Source organism: Phoxinus phoxinus (genome assembly GCF_949152265.1).
Source record: "Phoxinus phoxinus genome assembly, chromosome: 3".
Taxonomy (NCBI): domain Eukaryota; kingdom Metazoa; phylum Chordata; class Actinopteri; order Cypriniformes; family Leuciscidae; genus Phoxinus; species Phoxinus phoxinus.
In genome coordinates, this window is record NC_136878.1 from 33,706,042 (window position 1) to 33,721,317 (window position 15,276).

At 41.3% G+C, this 15,276-nt stretch overlaps 1 protein-coding gene across 3 annotated transcripts; it reads left to right on the forward strand.

Moving 5' to 3' along the window:
* The first annotated feature begins 10,040 nt into the window (after nucleotides 1–10,040).
* Nucleotides 10,041–12,335, forward strand: gpsm1a (G protein signaling modulator 1a). Of its 3 annotated transcripts, none has more exons than XM_079607865.1 (3): nucleotides 10,041–10,117; nucleotides 10,957–11,287; nucleotides 11,409–12,335. In XM_079607865.1, the coding sequence occupies exons 1-3, from the start codon at nucleotides 10,113–10,115 to the stop codon at nucleotides 11,592–11,594; spliced, it is 522 nt and encodes a 173-aa protein (XP_079463991.1). In that variant the 5' UTR covers nucleotides 10,041–10,112; the 3' UTR covers nucleotides 11,595–12,335. The 3 variants fall into 3 exon arrangements, with proteins under 3 accessions (XP_079463991.1, XP_079463993.1, XP_079463992.1); XM_079607867.1 differs by having other exon boundaries at nucleotides 11,449–12,272; XM_079607866.1 differs by lacking the exon at nucleotides 10,041–10,117 and adding an exon at nucleotides 10,183–10,506 and having other exon boundaries at nucleotides 10,908–11,287.
* The last annotated feature ends 2,941 nt before the right edge of the window (nucleotides 12,336–15,276 follow it).

Below are 15,276 nucleotides of genomic sequence, written 5' to 3' on the forward strand. Positions count from 1 at the left end.
ATGCTGGGTGCTTCAACAAACCCAGGGCAAAGTGTGTTCTTGCCCTTACAGCCCATTCAATATTAGCACAGAATCTATTTTCATAGTAAGCCAAGTCATTTTGCCTTTCTAATTTTTGATACACTAACTGAGCATGCCCTCAAATAGATTGTGTGAGGCACTTATTTGCACAATGCTGTAACACATATGCTGTATAACATATTTTGTGCAAACAGGAAATTTTATCTATGATACTTTTATGTATGAATGGAGAGTGACAGCTGAATGGACAGGTGTGACTTAATGGCTTTGACAAAAGCTGATGGATTTTCCTATTTGGCAGAGCACTTACCTAATGGAGGGTTGAAAAGCTTCCTTATGGCAGTGCATTTACAAAGAAGGGTGATGTTTGCTCTCACTCCAGCAGTGCATCTAAAGACCGTAAAGACCTTGTTGGCTTAAAAGCAACATGAGGTTTCACAAATATTCATTTTATGAGAGCCAAACCACAGGAAGAGCGTTTTTTTTAATGTGCAGGTCTCACTTAACCCATACAGAACATCTACATCAAAAATGTTGTAATAAAAACGTATAACAGACACACACACACACACACACACACACACACACACACACACACACACAACACACACACACACACACACACACACACACATATATATATATATTAGTCAAACGATTTTAGGTTTTTAGATTTACAGGTATACGTCTAACAGTAGATATATGTAATACAGAAATTGAACATGAATGAACATAATATAGGTTCCCTTTCTGTCGGTCACTTCAACATGTGTCGAAACCTACATATGGGATTAGCTCTTGGGAGCCCCAATCACGTCTGAGAATATCAGAAATGGACAATGAAATTGGCGTGCAGAATTTGCATGCCAGGCCACACCCGTACACACAGGTATTTAAGGTCGGCAGCATGCAGGCTGCACTTCAGTTTTGTTCTATGGAGCCTAAACAGCGTGTCTCTTTGTCCTTCTACCTCTGGGTACGAGGCGTTGGCGGCGAGCACTGAGGACGATCTGGGGGGCGAAATGGCAGTGCAAAACCATGCAAACCTTAAATTCCCCAGCACGCTCATTTCCTCCGAGTTGAGTTCCTGGATGCATTTCCCCCCAGTGAGCCTCATTGCACATTCTCTGTGCAAGATAAGGGGGGATGAGGAACAAGTCCAAATGGTTGCACCTTACTGGCCCAACTAGACTTGGTTCACAGAGCTCACACTAATGGCGTCGGCCCCTCCCTGGTGATTGTCCCTGAGGAAGGGCCTTCTTTCTCAGGTGCAGGGCACAATCTGACACCCACGCCCAGACCTCTAGAATGTCCACGTCTGGTCCCTGGATGGGAACGAGGAGAAACTTAGGGGACTATCACCAGCAGTGATAGATACCATCTCTCAGGCTAGACCTGAGAGCTCTGCGTCCTGAAGTGGCGCATTTTCACTGAATGTTGTTCCTCTGGAGGTGAGGACCCATGAAGATGTGGCCTCGGGTCAGTGCTTTCCTTCCTACAGCAGGGCCTCGAGAGGCACTTGTCTGCCTACATTTTGAAAGTGTGCATTGCTGCAATAGCAGCTTACCATGACACTGTGGATGGCAGGTCTTTAGGAAAGCACAACCCGATAGTTAGGCTCCTAAGAGGCGCCCGGAGGTTGAATCCCCAGAGACCACATCTCATCCCCTCTTGGGATCCTTCTCTGGTCCTGCAGGCCCTGCAGAAAGATCTGATTGAGCCCTTGCAATCAGTGGAGATTAGCGCCCTCTTTATGAAGATGGCCCTCCTGATAAAGAGGGTGGGGGACCTACAAGCCCTCTCAGTTAGTGATTTGTGCCTGGAAATCGGGCCGTCCTACTCTCACTGAGACCCGGCCTGGATATGTGCCCAAAGTTCCCACTACTTCCTTTAGGGACCAAGTGGTAAACCTGAAAGCGTTTCTTCCTGATTATGGTAACCCAGCCTTGTCCTTGTTGTATCGCGCTTTGCGCATATATCTGGACCAAACACAGAGTTTCAGATAATCTGAACAGCTCTTTGTCTGCTTTGGAGGACAGCAGAAGGGGAAGGCTGTCTCCTAACAGAGAATGGCCCAATGGATTGTGGAAGTCATTCTTCAGGTGTATCAGGCCCAAGGTGTGCCGTGCCAGATGCGAGTGAGAGCTCACTCCACTCGCAGTGTCGCTTCCACTTCAGGCTTGGCACACGATGCATCGCTTACAGACAAATGCAGAGCTGCGGGCTGGGCTACACCCAACACCTTTGTGAGATTCTATAATCTCTGAATGGAGACAATTTTGTCTTGAGGTTTTTGTTGATACCAGGTAAGTCTCAACAAACTGACTGGGAGTAGTGCTTGTATTAGCGCCTTTCCCCTCTCCGAGGTGATAATGTGCGCTCTTCTAGCACCCTTGCGAAAGTTGAATTCGGCGGAGGTAGGTCTCTGGTTATCTCACTGACTGGCCATTGGGCTCTGGGAAGTTGAGAGTCTGCAATCAATGCAATCGACTGCCAAGTTTGGTGTGATGTTCTGCCATTTCTGTCAAAGCTGAAGACTGGCTCTTTATTTTCTGAGGAACTGGGTCCAGAAGGCTGTGTCTGTATCAACACCTCTCCATGCTATGAAGCATCTGAGGGCCAACAAAATGGAATCAGAGAATCCAGTAGGTTTGTTTTAACTCTGCAAAGACTCTCTCGGGTCCTGCATGCATCAGGCGGGTATCAAAGTCTTGAATTAAGAGCTTTTTAATGGGGTGTTCTGATGCCAATACAATAGGGTGAATTGCATCCTCTGGTAGGATTGTAGCTTTGCGTAATCTACCACCCACTTGAATCAGATTAAGATCAGGATTCCTCATGGGATCAAGGGTACTTAAGCAACTGTTCAAATTCACTGGTTTATTGGCTTTAAGGGCATACACTTCAACAGGACAACTTTCAGCCTGTGCACGTCTGACAGCCGTCTCAGTCTCTATTTGTTCTGTGGCAGACATAGGCCCCATGAAGAGACCGATAAATGGTCATGACAGAGCCATATGCTACAGAGCCATATGCCTGTTTTGAAGCATGGTAGAAGACATGCATGTCGATTATAGAAGAGATGTCATTGATTGCTGTTACGTAACACCTAGGCAGTGTCATCCTCAGCAGGTCTGGAAGCTCTCCTTCCTATGCTTGTCATTCTGAGATGAGATTAGGTGGTATAGGCTCATCACAGCCTTGAACTCTCTTCCATAGTTTCTGCACCATAATTCTGGCCCTTGTGGTGAAAGGGATAATGTATCCGAGTGGGTCATACTGGCTTGCCAGAATGCGAAATACATTTTTCAATGAGGTTTCCCAAATTGTTGACACAGGCCTGTGCTTATAGCCTAATGTGTCCTGGGAACAGTACCACACTAGGTCGGGTAGATACACAATCACATTGGGAACGTTGCCAGCCCACTGTCAAAGACACCAGTCGCCAACAATGGTCTCATTTTGTCAATTCAATTATTTGCCTGATGCTGAGACTAAAGAGACCGCAAGCAATTGTCCACATAGAAAGACTGCTGGATGGACTCAACTACATCTTCATTGCCCTCACTGTTAACTCTGACATGTCTCTGGAGGGCATATGTAGTGCAGCATGGATTAAAGGTGGTCCCAAATGGTAACACTCGCCATTACAGTTTTTTTGGATTGCTTACACACTAAAATTAAAAGTAGTACACTATTAGCAAAACCTTACACTCAAGAAGCAAAACATCAGCCCATATTTGCACAACTATAAGCACATTGTCAACCTCACACTTGTTGCAAAACTCTACACACAGTGATTTGCAAAACACTAAACACACTTAACATACATTACACACAAAAATCTATCATGAAGTCACTTCCTTGCAATACCAAAGCGCTGACTGTCAAATTACCGCACCGTCCAACCAATTGGTTTAACACAGTCATCAGGTGTGCAAACACTTGTTTGCTTAATTGTAGACACACCAATCAGGTGTATAAGCACTATAAAAAGCAGCAGGTGAGTTCATCTGTCTTCAAGCACAATGGAAAGAGTCAGAGAAAGAGTAAGACAAGGAGGAGAATGAGGAGAACAAGGAGGAGGAAGAGGAATCGACAGAGGAAGAGATGGAGGCCATGCTGGAGGTAGAGGAAGAGGAAGACAAGAAGGTGCTCAAAGAGGACCGAATCTGACAAATGAGATCCGCGCAACACTGGTTGACCACGTTGTCAACCACGGCCTGACGCTGAGGGAGGCTGGACTGCGAGTACAGCCAAATCTAAGCCGATACACAGTGGCAAGTGTGATAAGAACATTTCGATTGGAAAATAGGTACTAAATCTACACTGAACTACACAACTTTGCCTGACACTGTTCTTCAGAGAGTTTTTTGAATGGATGGAGAGGAGATCCAGCATGAGTTCATTTACGTAGATGAGGCTGGGTTCAACCTGACGAGAACACGGAGGAGGGGAAGAAACATCATTGGCCACAGGGCTATAGTCAATGTCCCAGGGCAACGTGGGTGTAATATAACACTGTGCAGCCATTACACAGAATGGGGTCATCCACCACCATGCCCATATGGGCCCTTACAACACAGCACTCATACTTACATTCTTGGACCAATTGCACAACGTTAACAGCAGCAAATCAAATCGATCATATGCAGAGTTCATATGCAATACATTGTTGTCTGGGACAATGTGTCTTTCCACCGCACTGCTCTGGTTCAGAACTGGTTTCAGCAACATCCACATTTCACCATCCTATATCTTCCACCATCCTCTCCATTCCTCAACCCTATAAAAGAGTTTTTCTCGGCATGGCGGTGGAAGGTATATGATCTCCGTCTCCAGGCTGAGGTACCCCTCATCCAAGCCATGGAGGAGGCCTGTGACCAGATGGAGGTAGCAGCAATGCAAGGATGGATTCGTCATTCAAGATGTGTCTTTCCAAGGTGTCTTGCTAATGACAACATTGCAACATTGCTTGCGATGAAATTCTCTGGCCAGATCCAGCTAGGCGAAGAGACAATGTCTAGTTTATTTTATTTTTTTACAGTAAACTTACAGTACAATACGTAAAGTGACATTTTGTTACAGTATTATGAATCTCCATGTCAACATTTTGGGCGTGTTGAGAAATAAATTAGTTTCTTCAGTCTGCAACATTGGTCTTGTGTAGTGTTTGGTGAATTTACATTATATTTGTACTTTGTTGATGGTAGCCTACTCTAATCATAGGGAATTGTTTTAGGTTTATCACAGCAGAGTGTAACTCGTGCAAACAGAGTATAGTAATGTGAAACGTGTGTGTTTCATATGGTAACAAACTGTGGTTTTTAAACAGAAGTGTATAGTTTTTACAAGTGTGTTTAATTATGCAAAGGATCTGTAGTGTTTTGCTAATTGGGTGTGTGGTTCTGCTAATTGTGTGTAGTGTTTTGAAAACACGGGCCCTGTTTTGAAAATCGTGCTTAAACAATCCCAAAAGACTGTAATAGATGTCGGGGTTGCTATCTCTTTCCAAGTTTCTCCAGAGAAAGTTTAGCAATGGCTGGTCTTCAGGTAGCAGTCTGATCTGCTGAAACATGGCTCGTATGTCTCCACTTATGGCAAAGGCATAGTCCTGAGTAGGACTACCAACAGTGGTGGACTCTAGAACATTGGATATTGTTGCACCCATTAGATTAAAAAAGGTCAGAGAGAAAAGTAAAGCACCATGGTACAACAATACTACGCATGTTCTAAAGAGAGAAACCCGTAAATTAGAGCGTAAATGGAAACAAACTAATTTAGAGGTCTTTAGAATCGCGTGGAAAGACAGTATGTCATGTTATAAAAAGGCCCTAAAAGCGGCAAGGGCTGAGCATCTCCGCAAACTAATAGAAAACAACCAAAATAATCCAAGATTTTTATTTACCACTGTGGCTAGACTAATAAATAAACAAACGTCACCTGACCAAAATATCCCGTTACAGTTTAGCAGTAATGATTTCATGAACTTCTTCACTGAGAAAATAGAAAGCATCAGAACCACAATTGTAAACATTCAATCTTCAATCGCGCCTTATAAATCAGCCTCAATTATCACCCCGCAAGAACAATTACAGTGCTTTACAACTATAGAACAAAAAGAGTTAAATAAACTTATCACTTCATCTAAAACAACAACATGCTTATTAGATCCTATACCAACTAAACTACTGAAAGAAGTGTTACCTGTAGTGGAAGAGCCTCTACTCAATATCATTAACTCGTCTCTATCTTTAGGTCACGTTCCAAAAACATTTAAACTGGCAGTTATAAAACCACTCATTAAGAAACCACAATTAGACCCACATAATCTAGCAAATTATAGACCCATTTCAAATCTTCCATTTATGTCTAAAATATTAGAAAAAGTTGTGTCCACTCAACTGAGCTCTTTTTTGCAAGAAAATGACATCTATGAAAAGTTTCAGTCTGGATTCAGGCTGCACCATAGCACTGAAACTGTGCTCGTTAAAATCACTAATGATTTACTTTTAGCTTCGGACCAAGGCTGTATCTCAATACTAGTTTTACTTGATCTTAGTGCTGCGTTCGATACTATAGATCACACAATACTCTTAGATCGACTACAAAATTATAATGGCGTTCAAGGACAAGCATTAGGCTGGTTTAGATCATACTTATCTGACCGCTACCATTTTGTCTATTTAAATGGAAGAAAATCGATCATATCTTCAGTAAACTATGGAGTGCCGCAGGGATCTGTGCTAGGCCCTCTATTATTCTCAATATATATGCTGCCACTTGGAAATATTATAAGGAAACATGGAATTAGTTTCCATTGTTATGCTGATGACACTCAATTATATAAAATTGACAGAGTGTGTTAAAGATATAAAAGATTGGATGACGCGTAATTTTCTTCTATTAAATCCAGATAAGACGGAGGTACTACTCATCGGTTCAAAAAAACGCCCACAAAACCTCTCACAATACAACTTTAACATAGTAGGATGTCCTGCTACTTTATCCTCTACAGTAAAAGACCTGGGTGTCATACTAGACTCCGACCTGTCTTTTAAAAATCATATTTCATATGTTACAAAAACGGCATTTTTCCACCTTAGAAACATTGCTAAGCTACGTAATATGCTATCAGTTTCTGATGCAGAAAAGTTAGTTCATGCATTCATGACCTCGAGACTAGATTACCTTATTGCTCTATTAGCTGGTTGTCCTGCATCCTCAATAAACAAGCTACAGTTAGTCCAAAATGCAGCCGCTAGAGTTCTTACCAGATCAAGAAAATATGATCATATAACACCGATCTTATCATCACTACATTGGTTACCTATAAAGTTCCGTATTAATTATAAGGTATTGTTACTGACTTATAAAGCCCTAAACGGCTTAGCTCCAGTCTATTTAACGGATCTTCTATCGCCCTATAATCCATCGCGCTCTTTAAGATCGCTAAATTCGAGGCTTTTGGTTATACCTAGGATATCTAAGTCCACCAAAAGAGGGAGAGCATTCTCACATTTAGCTCCAAAACTCTGGAATAGCCTTTCTGATACTGTTCGTTGCTCAGACTCGCTCTCCCAGTTCAAAACTAGATTAAAGACGCATCTCTTTAACCAGGCATTCATATAAATGTTTTAATCTTACAGTTAAATCCGGCCTCTAGTTCATAACCGCCAGAGGAGAACTGGCCCCCGACTGAGCCTGGGTTCTCCCAAGGTTTTTTTTCTTTCTCCATTGGGTCACCTGATGGAGTTTTAGGTCACCATTGGGTCACCTGGTGGAGTTTTTCGTTTCCTTGCCACTGTTGCCTTTGGCTTGCTCAGTTGGGGATATTCAATTTAATGAATCAATCAATATTACTATTGATTAGCATTACCAAACATGGACGTTTTATTATTATTTTAATTTAATACTGTGAAGCTGCTTTGATACAATCTGTATTGTGAAAAGCGCTATACAAATATTCTTGACTTGACTTGACTTGACTTAAGGTGGGACCAGGCAGTAGATTATCGTTTAGGCTCATTTTCTTGTAAGTGAAAGAGCAATTAAAGACCATTAAAAACCACAATGGTGAGGAAAGTACAATGAACCACTGGAATTGGTTGCTTCTAGGTTGGTTATCTTTACAGCATAGACGGATTCCTCCAGTTTCTGTATTTATTTGTTAAATACACTTTTGCGAGCTCAAGATTATTCATCAGGCGACGCTCTGTATCTCTTAAAAGATCCCTGACAGCATTGGGTGATGCCTGCAATTTAGCCTCATATCGCCTATGAAGTAGTAGGGAAGCAAAGTAATTGGCAATGTCACTTTGTAAAGAAAGACTTAAGCACCTGTGCACATACGCTCTTTCCCTGATGAGAAGACTGCCAGCTTTGGTTTGGGAATGCCATAGGAGGACGCAATGGCCATTTCCATCAGTCTAGGTGCCACATGATTGACAGGATAACAATACTGTGGTTGTGGTCCAGGCCAAGGAGGTGGAGGCAGAGGTAGTGGTTGATAATCATCTGCGCATCATCTGCTGGTGAAGGGTGACCATGAGGTGGATAATCAAGTACATAATCCTCCAAGTAAGTGGGCACCTGCCGGGTACGACTTGGACATGGATCTAGCACATTGTTCTCCCTCGTATTCATTTCTGGATGTAGCCATTGCGGAGCTGATGTCCTGATCTTGCTCGAAAGACCAACTTGTGGGATATTCTGCACGCATTTGGATGGTTGGAACTCAACTGAATCATCCAGAAATTAGTACAACATGATTATCAACCACTACCTCTGGTCTAACCAGACCTCCTTGGCCTGGACCACAACCACAGTATTGTTATTTTTTTATTTGCAACTTTTTTGGCCGCCTATCTTGGCCAGGACTCCCTGGGAGAAGAGTTATTCTAACTCAATGGGACTTTTTCCTGGTTAAATAAAGGTTAAAAAAAAAAAAAAAAAAAAAAAAAACACTGGCCTAATTCCTCGTTAGAACGAACTGAAGCTACTCCAGAGTGAATGTGGCCGATCAAAAAGTTTATTAGGCCATAACATTGCAAGGCATAGACAGGTTTGCGTGGATATTCACATAAATGCAGTTTGGAGTTATTAATGCACAGCAATACCACACAAGGAAAAAACAGACTTACAGCAATAAACAAGGCCAGGAAACTCCATATAACTCTGCTACTGGACGCTGCCGAAATGAAATTGTCTGCACATTCACCAGACAAGTCTGTACAAGTTTGACTTGCGCATGCGTGTGGCAGGGAATTTTGTACAACACCAGTAATGTTATTTTTTTCTAAGGCATGTTTATAAAAGCTCCTTAAATCCCCTAATTGAACTAAGCCCTAATCATGGCTTAATCTAAGCCCTGTCTGTGAAACAAGATATTGTTTATGACAATATTCCTTACAAACTTTCAATCCATATATATCTATCTATATACCTATATATATATTCTGTCAATAAACTGCCTACTACTGCACATGCCTGCACATGTGGTGGACCATAGTAGAGAGTAGTTGAGAGGTGCAGAACACTGATGATCTGGACTTGTTCTTGTAGCTGCCTGCTGGCTGGCACATGGAGCTGGACTGGAGGGAATCCCAAGAAAGACTGCTCTATCCCCTTGGGGAATTCTGAATAGAGTGGAATTCATCCATTCATTTCAGGCGAAGGGCCCCAGGCAACATTATGTTGCTTTGGTTTATCCCAGAATCATTGGTTATTGCCTCCACCTTATGGTAGCTTCCAAGCAACCCCTCCTCCTTGTGCTCTGCTGACAGTGGCTCCGCATCGCTCAAAACAAAGACATGAAAATGACACACACATCAGTAATCTTGGCCACTGTATCCTGGTGTAATTGTGCTCTAGTTTTCCTGACTGTGGAAAGAGAGAGGCAACTGATCCCCCAGGAGGCAATGAATGGAACTCAACAATGCAGGAATGCAAGCCAGTGTGTGTGTGTGTGTGTGTGTGTGTGTGTGTGTGTGCACCAGACAGTGTGTGTTTTTGTTGGTGTGCATATGTCTGTGTTTGAGTGAACAACAGAAGCGAGATTTGGAAGCCGATTTCCAGTTCCTATAGCAACCATGATGTAAGCGGAGAGGGGCAACTGCGCCCCATTTCTCTCTATCTCTCCCCCTCACTCTCCCTTTCTCTCCCTCTCCCCCTCGAAAAACAGACAGCCCTGCACATAGGAAGCCTGGGTGTAGAAGATAGGGAAGTCATCCTCATTCTTACTGGAATATAAGGATTTTTTTCTTGAATTTATTTTCTTTTTATGTTAGAGAAGATTTGCATGCTGTTCAGTAACATGTACGTTTCAATCTTGGGAGAGAAAGGTCTGCTTGACATGTCTGCCAAGAAAATTATTCAGTGCCAGAGGCTGTGTCAATTGGTGTATGGCTGTTCTCAGATGAAGTTCCTGTAGAGAGCGCCTTTGTGAACTTTATTGGTTTTGGATTTTTTGAAAAGGATAAAACTGTAAGTCATTTTAAAACTTTGTCATATGTGAAAAATGCCATGTTTAAATACCGCATTTATAATAAAATATCTAAATTGTTCTTTGTGGTTACATGTTATATATATTTTTTTTAATCTTTTCTTTTTTTACTTTTTATATTTTATTATTATTTTTTGTTAGAATTAACTATTCAATATTATTATTTTGTGCAACTTCTAACACCTGGAACAAACTGAAATAAAATTAGTTTTTAATTTAAATTGTTCACTCATTCCAACTTTGCTGGACTGCAGCTTATGCATCATGCTAACTCTAAAATAAGTCACTGACATCTCATGTTGTCACCATGTGCTTCAAAAATAAGAGATTATTAGTAATTTTATTAAATGTTTCATCTTATGCTCTGTATTCTTTTTTTAAGGGTAAGTCCCAGTCACCTCTAATGAGGTCTGCCCTTTCACTGTGCTTAGAGACCCCAGAAGCAGCGGCATGGAGAACCGGCGCTGCCAGCTCCCTCAACAGCCCAATGCCCAGGCCCAAGAGGCCTCGACTGGACCCCAGTCCTCCATGCCTCAGTCCCCTTTACTGTCAGGAGCCTCCTCCCTCATCTCACTTACCCAGACAGAGGAGTTCTTTGACCTGATAGCCAGTTCCCAGAGCCGCAGGCTGGATGACCAGAGAGCCAGTATAGGGGACCGACTGGGCATCAGGATAGCACAGAACAATGTGGAACACTTGTGTGAGGCATGTAGTTCACGCGAACCTAGTGACGAGTTTTTCAACATGCTCATAAAGTATCAGGTAACGATAGTAATTGAAATTCAATATAAAATGCAAGATGTACAAATGTGGTTTACACTTACATTCCTCAGAATTCCTCTGTTTGCATGTTGTGAACTTTATCACCTCTCCCCTCCTCCAGTCCTCCAGAATCAATGATCAGAGGTGCTCTTTGCCCCCAGCACCAGACCCAGATGAAGATTTCTTCAGCCTAATTCAGAGAGTGCAATCAAAACGCATGGATGAACAACGGGTTTCTTTTCACTCTGATGAAAAGGATGAAACAGACTTAAATCATAAGTCCAAAACCTCTGAGGGCTCAAGCTAGAGGCTGGCATTTCTGATGTGACTTCCACAAAATTCTTCAGCAAACTCTGACTCTCTGGCTGCACATTTTGTGAGATCTTCCACGGATGGGGTAGTTGGGAGTAATATAGATTTATTTTAATCAGTAGGATGTTTAAATTTTTCATATTTTTGCAGTCAATTTACCCTAAGGTCACGGTGAGTCAAAATGTGGCCTCAGGGTGTGATTCAAAGGGAATGGAAACACTCACCTGTTTGTATGTTCCAATAATTGTTCTTTCACAAAAAATGTTTGTGTAAAAAAAAAAGAAGTTTTCAAGTAAAACAACACCATGGAAAATTATTAACACACTGATGCTTTCCAAGGATAATATTACTAACTGCTGTCACACAACACAATATAGATTGGTGTGACAAACAACGCCAGCGCATAATCCTCAAGCAGGTGTGTGTTCATTTAAATCAAGTGGAAAGTGAGTTTCAGCATACACTGAATATGAATTTACTGATTCCCAACAGATGGGAGCAATTGTATTGAAGTTAAATGGCTCATGTATCAGTTCATTTGTTGGTCTAATTCTGCTGATAAGTAATATAACTAATACTAATACTAATAGATTTCCTTTAGAATATTTAAGAAATGCTAAATCCATATTTAATATTAAAAAGTGCATTGTCTGTGAAAAGTGGATAGACTCATTTCAAGGTGCACTGTTTAACATGGATTTTTGTTTCATTGGAATAAAAGTGATGTTTCAGTATGATTTCAGTATGTCTTTAATTTTTTTATGGTTATTTTTACTGCAAAATCATAATTAATTAAGGATCTCCTTCAAACAGTGTAAACATTCCAAAATCTTACCATTCCAAAATCTTGGTGTTTACGAAATTAAGGAATTGTTGATAATCTGCGCCACTAGTGGCACCAAAAGCAAACACATTCTGTTTATTTGAGCAGACATAAGATCGGTCTAATCTGTCAGTTTGAGGTGGGTTTATTTTAATTTGAAGCTTGTTTAAAAACTGTAATTTTTGTACGGAGCCCTGCACATGTAAATAAAAATCATTTGGCCACATTTTATTAATTTAATCCCCTTAAATTGTTATTTTTAAGGTGATAGTTCATCCAAAAATAAATAATCTGTCATCATTTACACACCCTAAACCTGTATGAGTTTCTTTGTTCTGTTAAACACAAAAGAAGATATTTTGAACAATGTTGGTAACCGTTGCTGGCCCCCATTGACTTCCATAGAAAAAAATATATAGGCCTATTATGGAAGTCAATGGGGGCCAGAAACTGTTTGGTTCCCAAAATTCTTAAAAATATCTTGTGTTCAACAGAAGAAAGAAACTGATAAAGGTTTAGAACAACTTGAGGGTAAAGAGCCCCTAAAGGGACATGGTGAAGAAAAATTTATAATTTGGCAATGCTTTCGCGTTTTCTCGTTAAACGAACACAAAGTCTCTCAGTGGAACGCAAACATTTTGCGAGCGAACACAAAGTTTCTCGCGAGAGAATGCAAAAACTTCGACTTATTTTCACTCCCATCTCATTTTTTTTCCACCACCATGTCTTTTTGAAAAATGGATTTTGGCGTGACATTTCTTGCGTGTGCATGAGAGCGTGAGATTGGTGCTGAAAGCGTGAGTGTCACGCCAGATGCGTGAGCGTTGGCAACCCTGTAATTAATATGATTAGCCTTTTGCTTGACTACGTTATCAAACAGCTAATAATGTGTTGCTATGTTATGCAAACCATGTTCCCGTTTGCCATGTCAGAGCCAGACAGCTGCCTTCTAAAAATCTGTATCCTTACAAACGCTTTGAACAACTTAGAACGTCAGTGAAGAACGGCATAGTTCACCATAACATCATAATACATAATTTCTGTCAGGATCACTATCGTCAAATACAATTGACAATTAGCATAGTTTGGATTGGCGGTATGGTTTTGAACATTTAATTTTTACAGAGAGTCTGGCCTCTCTCCATTGACAAGCGTTAACTTCCTTAAAGGTGGGTAGGGGAGAGCCGGGACGGTTGAAACACTTTTCAGATAAACGTCATTTTCTACGATAAGGTTACAGATAGATTTTTTGTGTGTGTGTGATCAACAACGCACATATGTGTTCTCTTAGTATCATGTGTTATTCGGTACAAATATAGAATGATTTAAGTACAAATTGACTTTGATCGGTAGTTGTGCTTTGTTTCAATCGTCCCGCCTGAGCGGGACGGTTGCAACACAGGGGTGGGACGGATGAAACATAACAGTTTATACGGCAACTATTCATCTAATGCTTGTTTTTATGAACAATACCTGACAAGTAACTTATGTACATATTGTTACAAACATATTTTGTAATTTATTTTAATTTAAAGGTTCATTTTAACCATTTTTGTTCTATCACCCATTAAACATAGGCGATAAGCCTATGCGCATTTTGTGTAATCTTTCTAATAGGCTATTTTGACGAAGACAGACAAATCCGTTTACAATTAATTATCTTACATTTCTTCCTTGAGTCATATCGAGTGTTTACTAGTTGAATAGCCTTAACAGCGGTTTTCCTATGACCAGGTTTAACTGGCAGGAGGCGCTGTTTCATCCGTCCCGACAGCGCATCCCGACAGTTAAACCTGTTTTCCCCTTAAACTAAAAAACTTTGATATTGCACACTTAAGGGTGTGTTGCAGGACTAATACACCTGCCGTATTATCATTACAATGGCACATGAAACAATAAATACAACTTGTCAGTCAAAAAAAAGTACCGCACGAAATAATTCACTTACTGCACTCAAAAACAGCTTTCCGGCTTTAAATCCAAAACGGCATGACGTAAAGAAGAAATGTTTTCGCGGGTCTGGTAGGCATTTAGTGTTGTACGTGCTGACGAAATTTGACGTACATGACGTGAGTGGTTTTCAAGGAAACCTCAATGTTTCATCCGTCCCGCGTTTCAATCGTCCCGGCTCTCCCCTACTCTGTTGAAGTTTAAAACTATTGGATCTGCCCAGAGCCACTCTGGATCTGCCATAACCAATCGCTAACGTTTGGTCGTGACGTATGACGACTCAAACTAACGCACAACCTCAACGTCATAGTTCTCAGCCACTCCCTCGTTCACTGATTGGACCGTTAAAAAAATGACTGGAGAAAACCCAAGAATATACCACAATCCCAGACGTAGTACTGAAGGAAAATGAAAATTGAGCGGAAGTACGTAGGAGGGCGGAGCCAGGCTAGCAATAACCCCCCTTAGGGTAAACAGAACAGAACCAACATGAATGTATTGCAGATATCATTGATTCAAGATTTTAAAACATGATTCGAGAATTTTTTCTGATTCAAGGGAAATCAGAATGCCAATATCCTGACTGGATGAGAGGAGGAGCTGGGGATAAAGGAGGGTAATTAGCTCCTGAGAAACGCGATAGCTGCTGATAATACTGAAGAGCTTAAGCTTGTTTGAGATGCGCCTTGCCTCGCCAGAAATGTATGCGAGAATAGCAATACAATAGCGGCTACAGTGAGGGGAGGAGTGAAAAAAGTGCAGCCAAGCCGGACAGTTCTCTCTTCTCGTAGTGGATCACCAACGAGATCAAAGGCGGATATCGCGGGATTAACGCTTGTGCACGGTGTTGCTAATAAACTGGATGTAATTTAAATTCTGTTGCTCTTATAAGAAAATAAATACA

What these genes read in the sequence shown, in the direction of transcription:
- gpsm1a (XM_079607865.1), top strand. An exon ending in ACATGCTCATAAAGTATCAG is followed by an intron (nt 11,288 to 11,408) that starts GTAACGATAGTA and finishes CCCCTCCTCCAG; the next exon opens with TCCTCCAGAATCAATGATCA.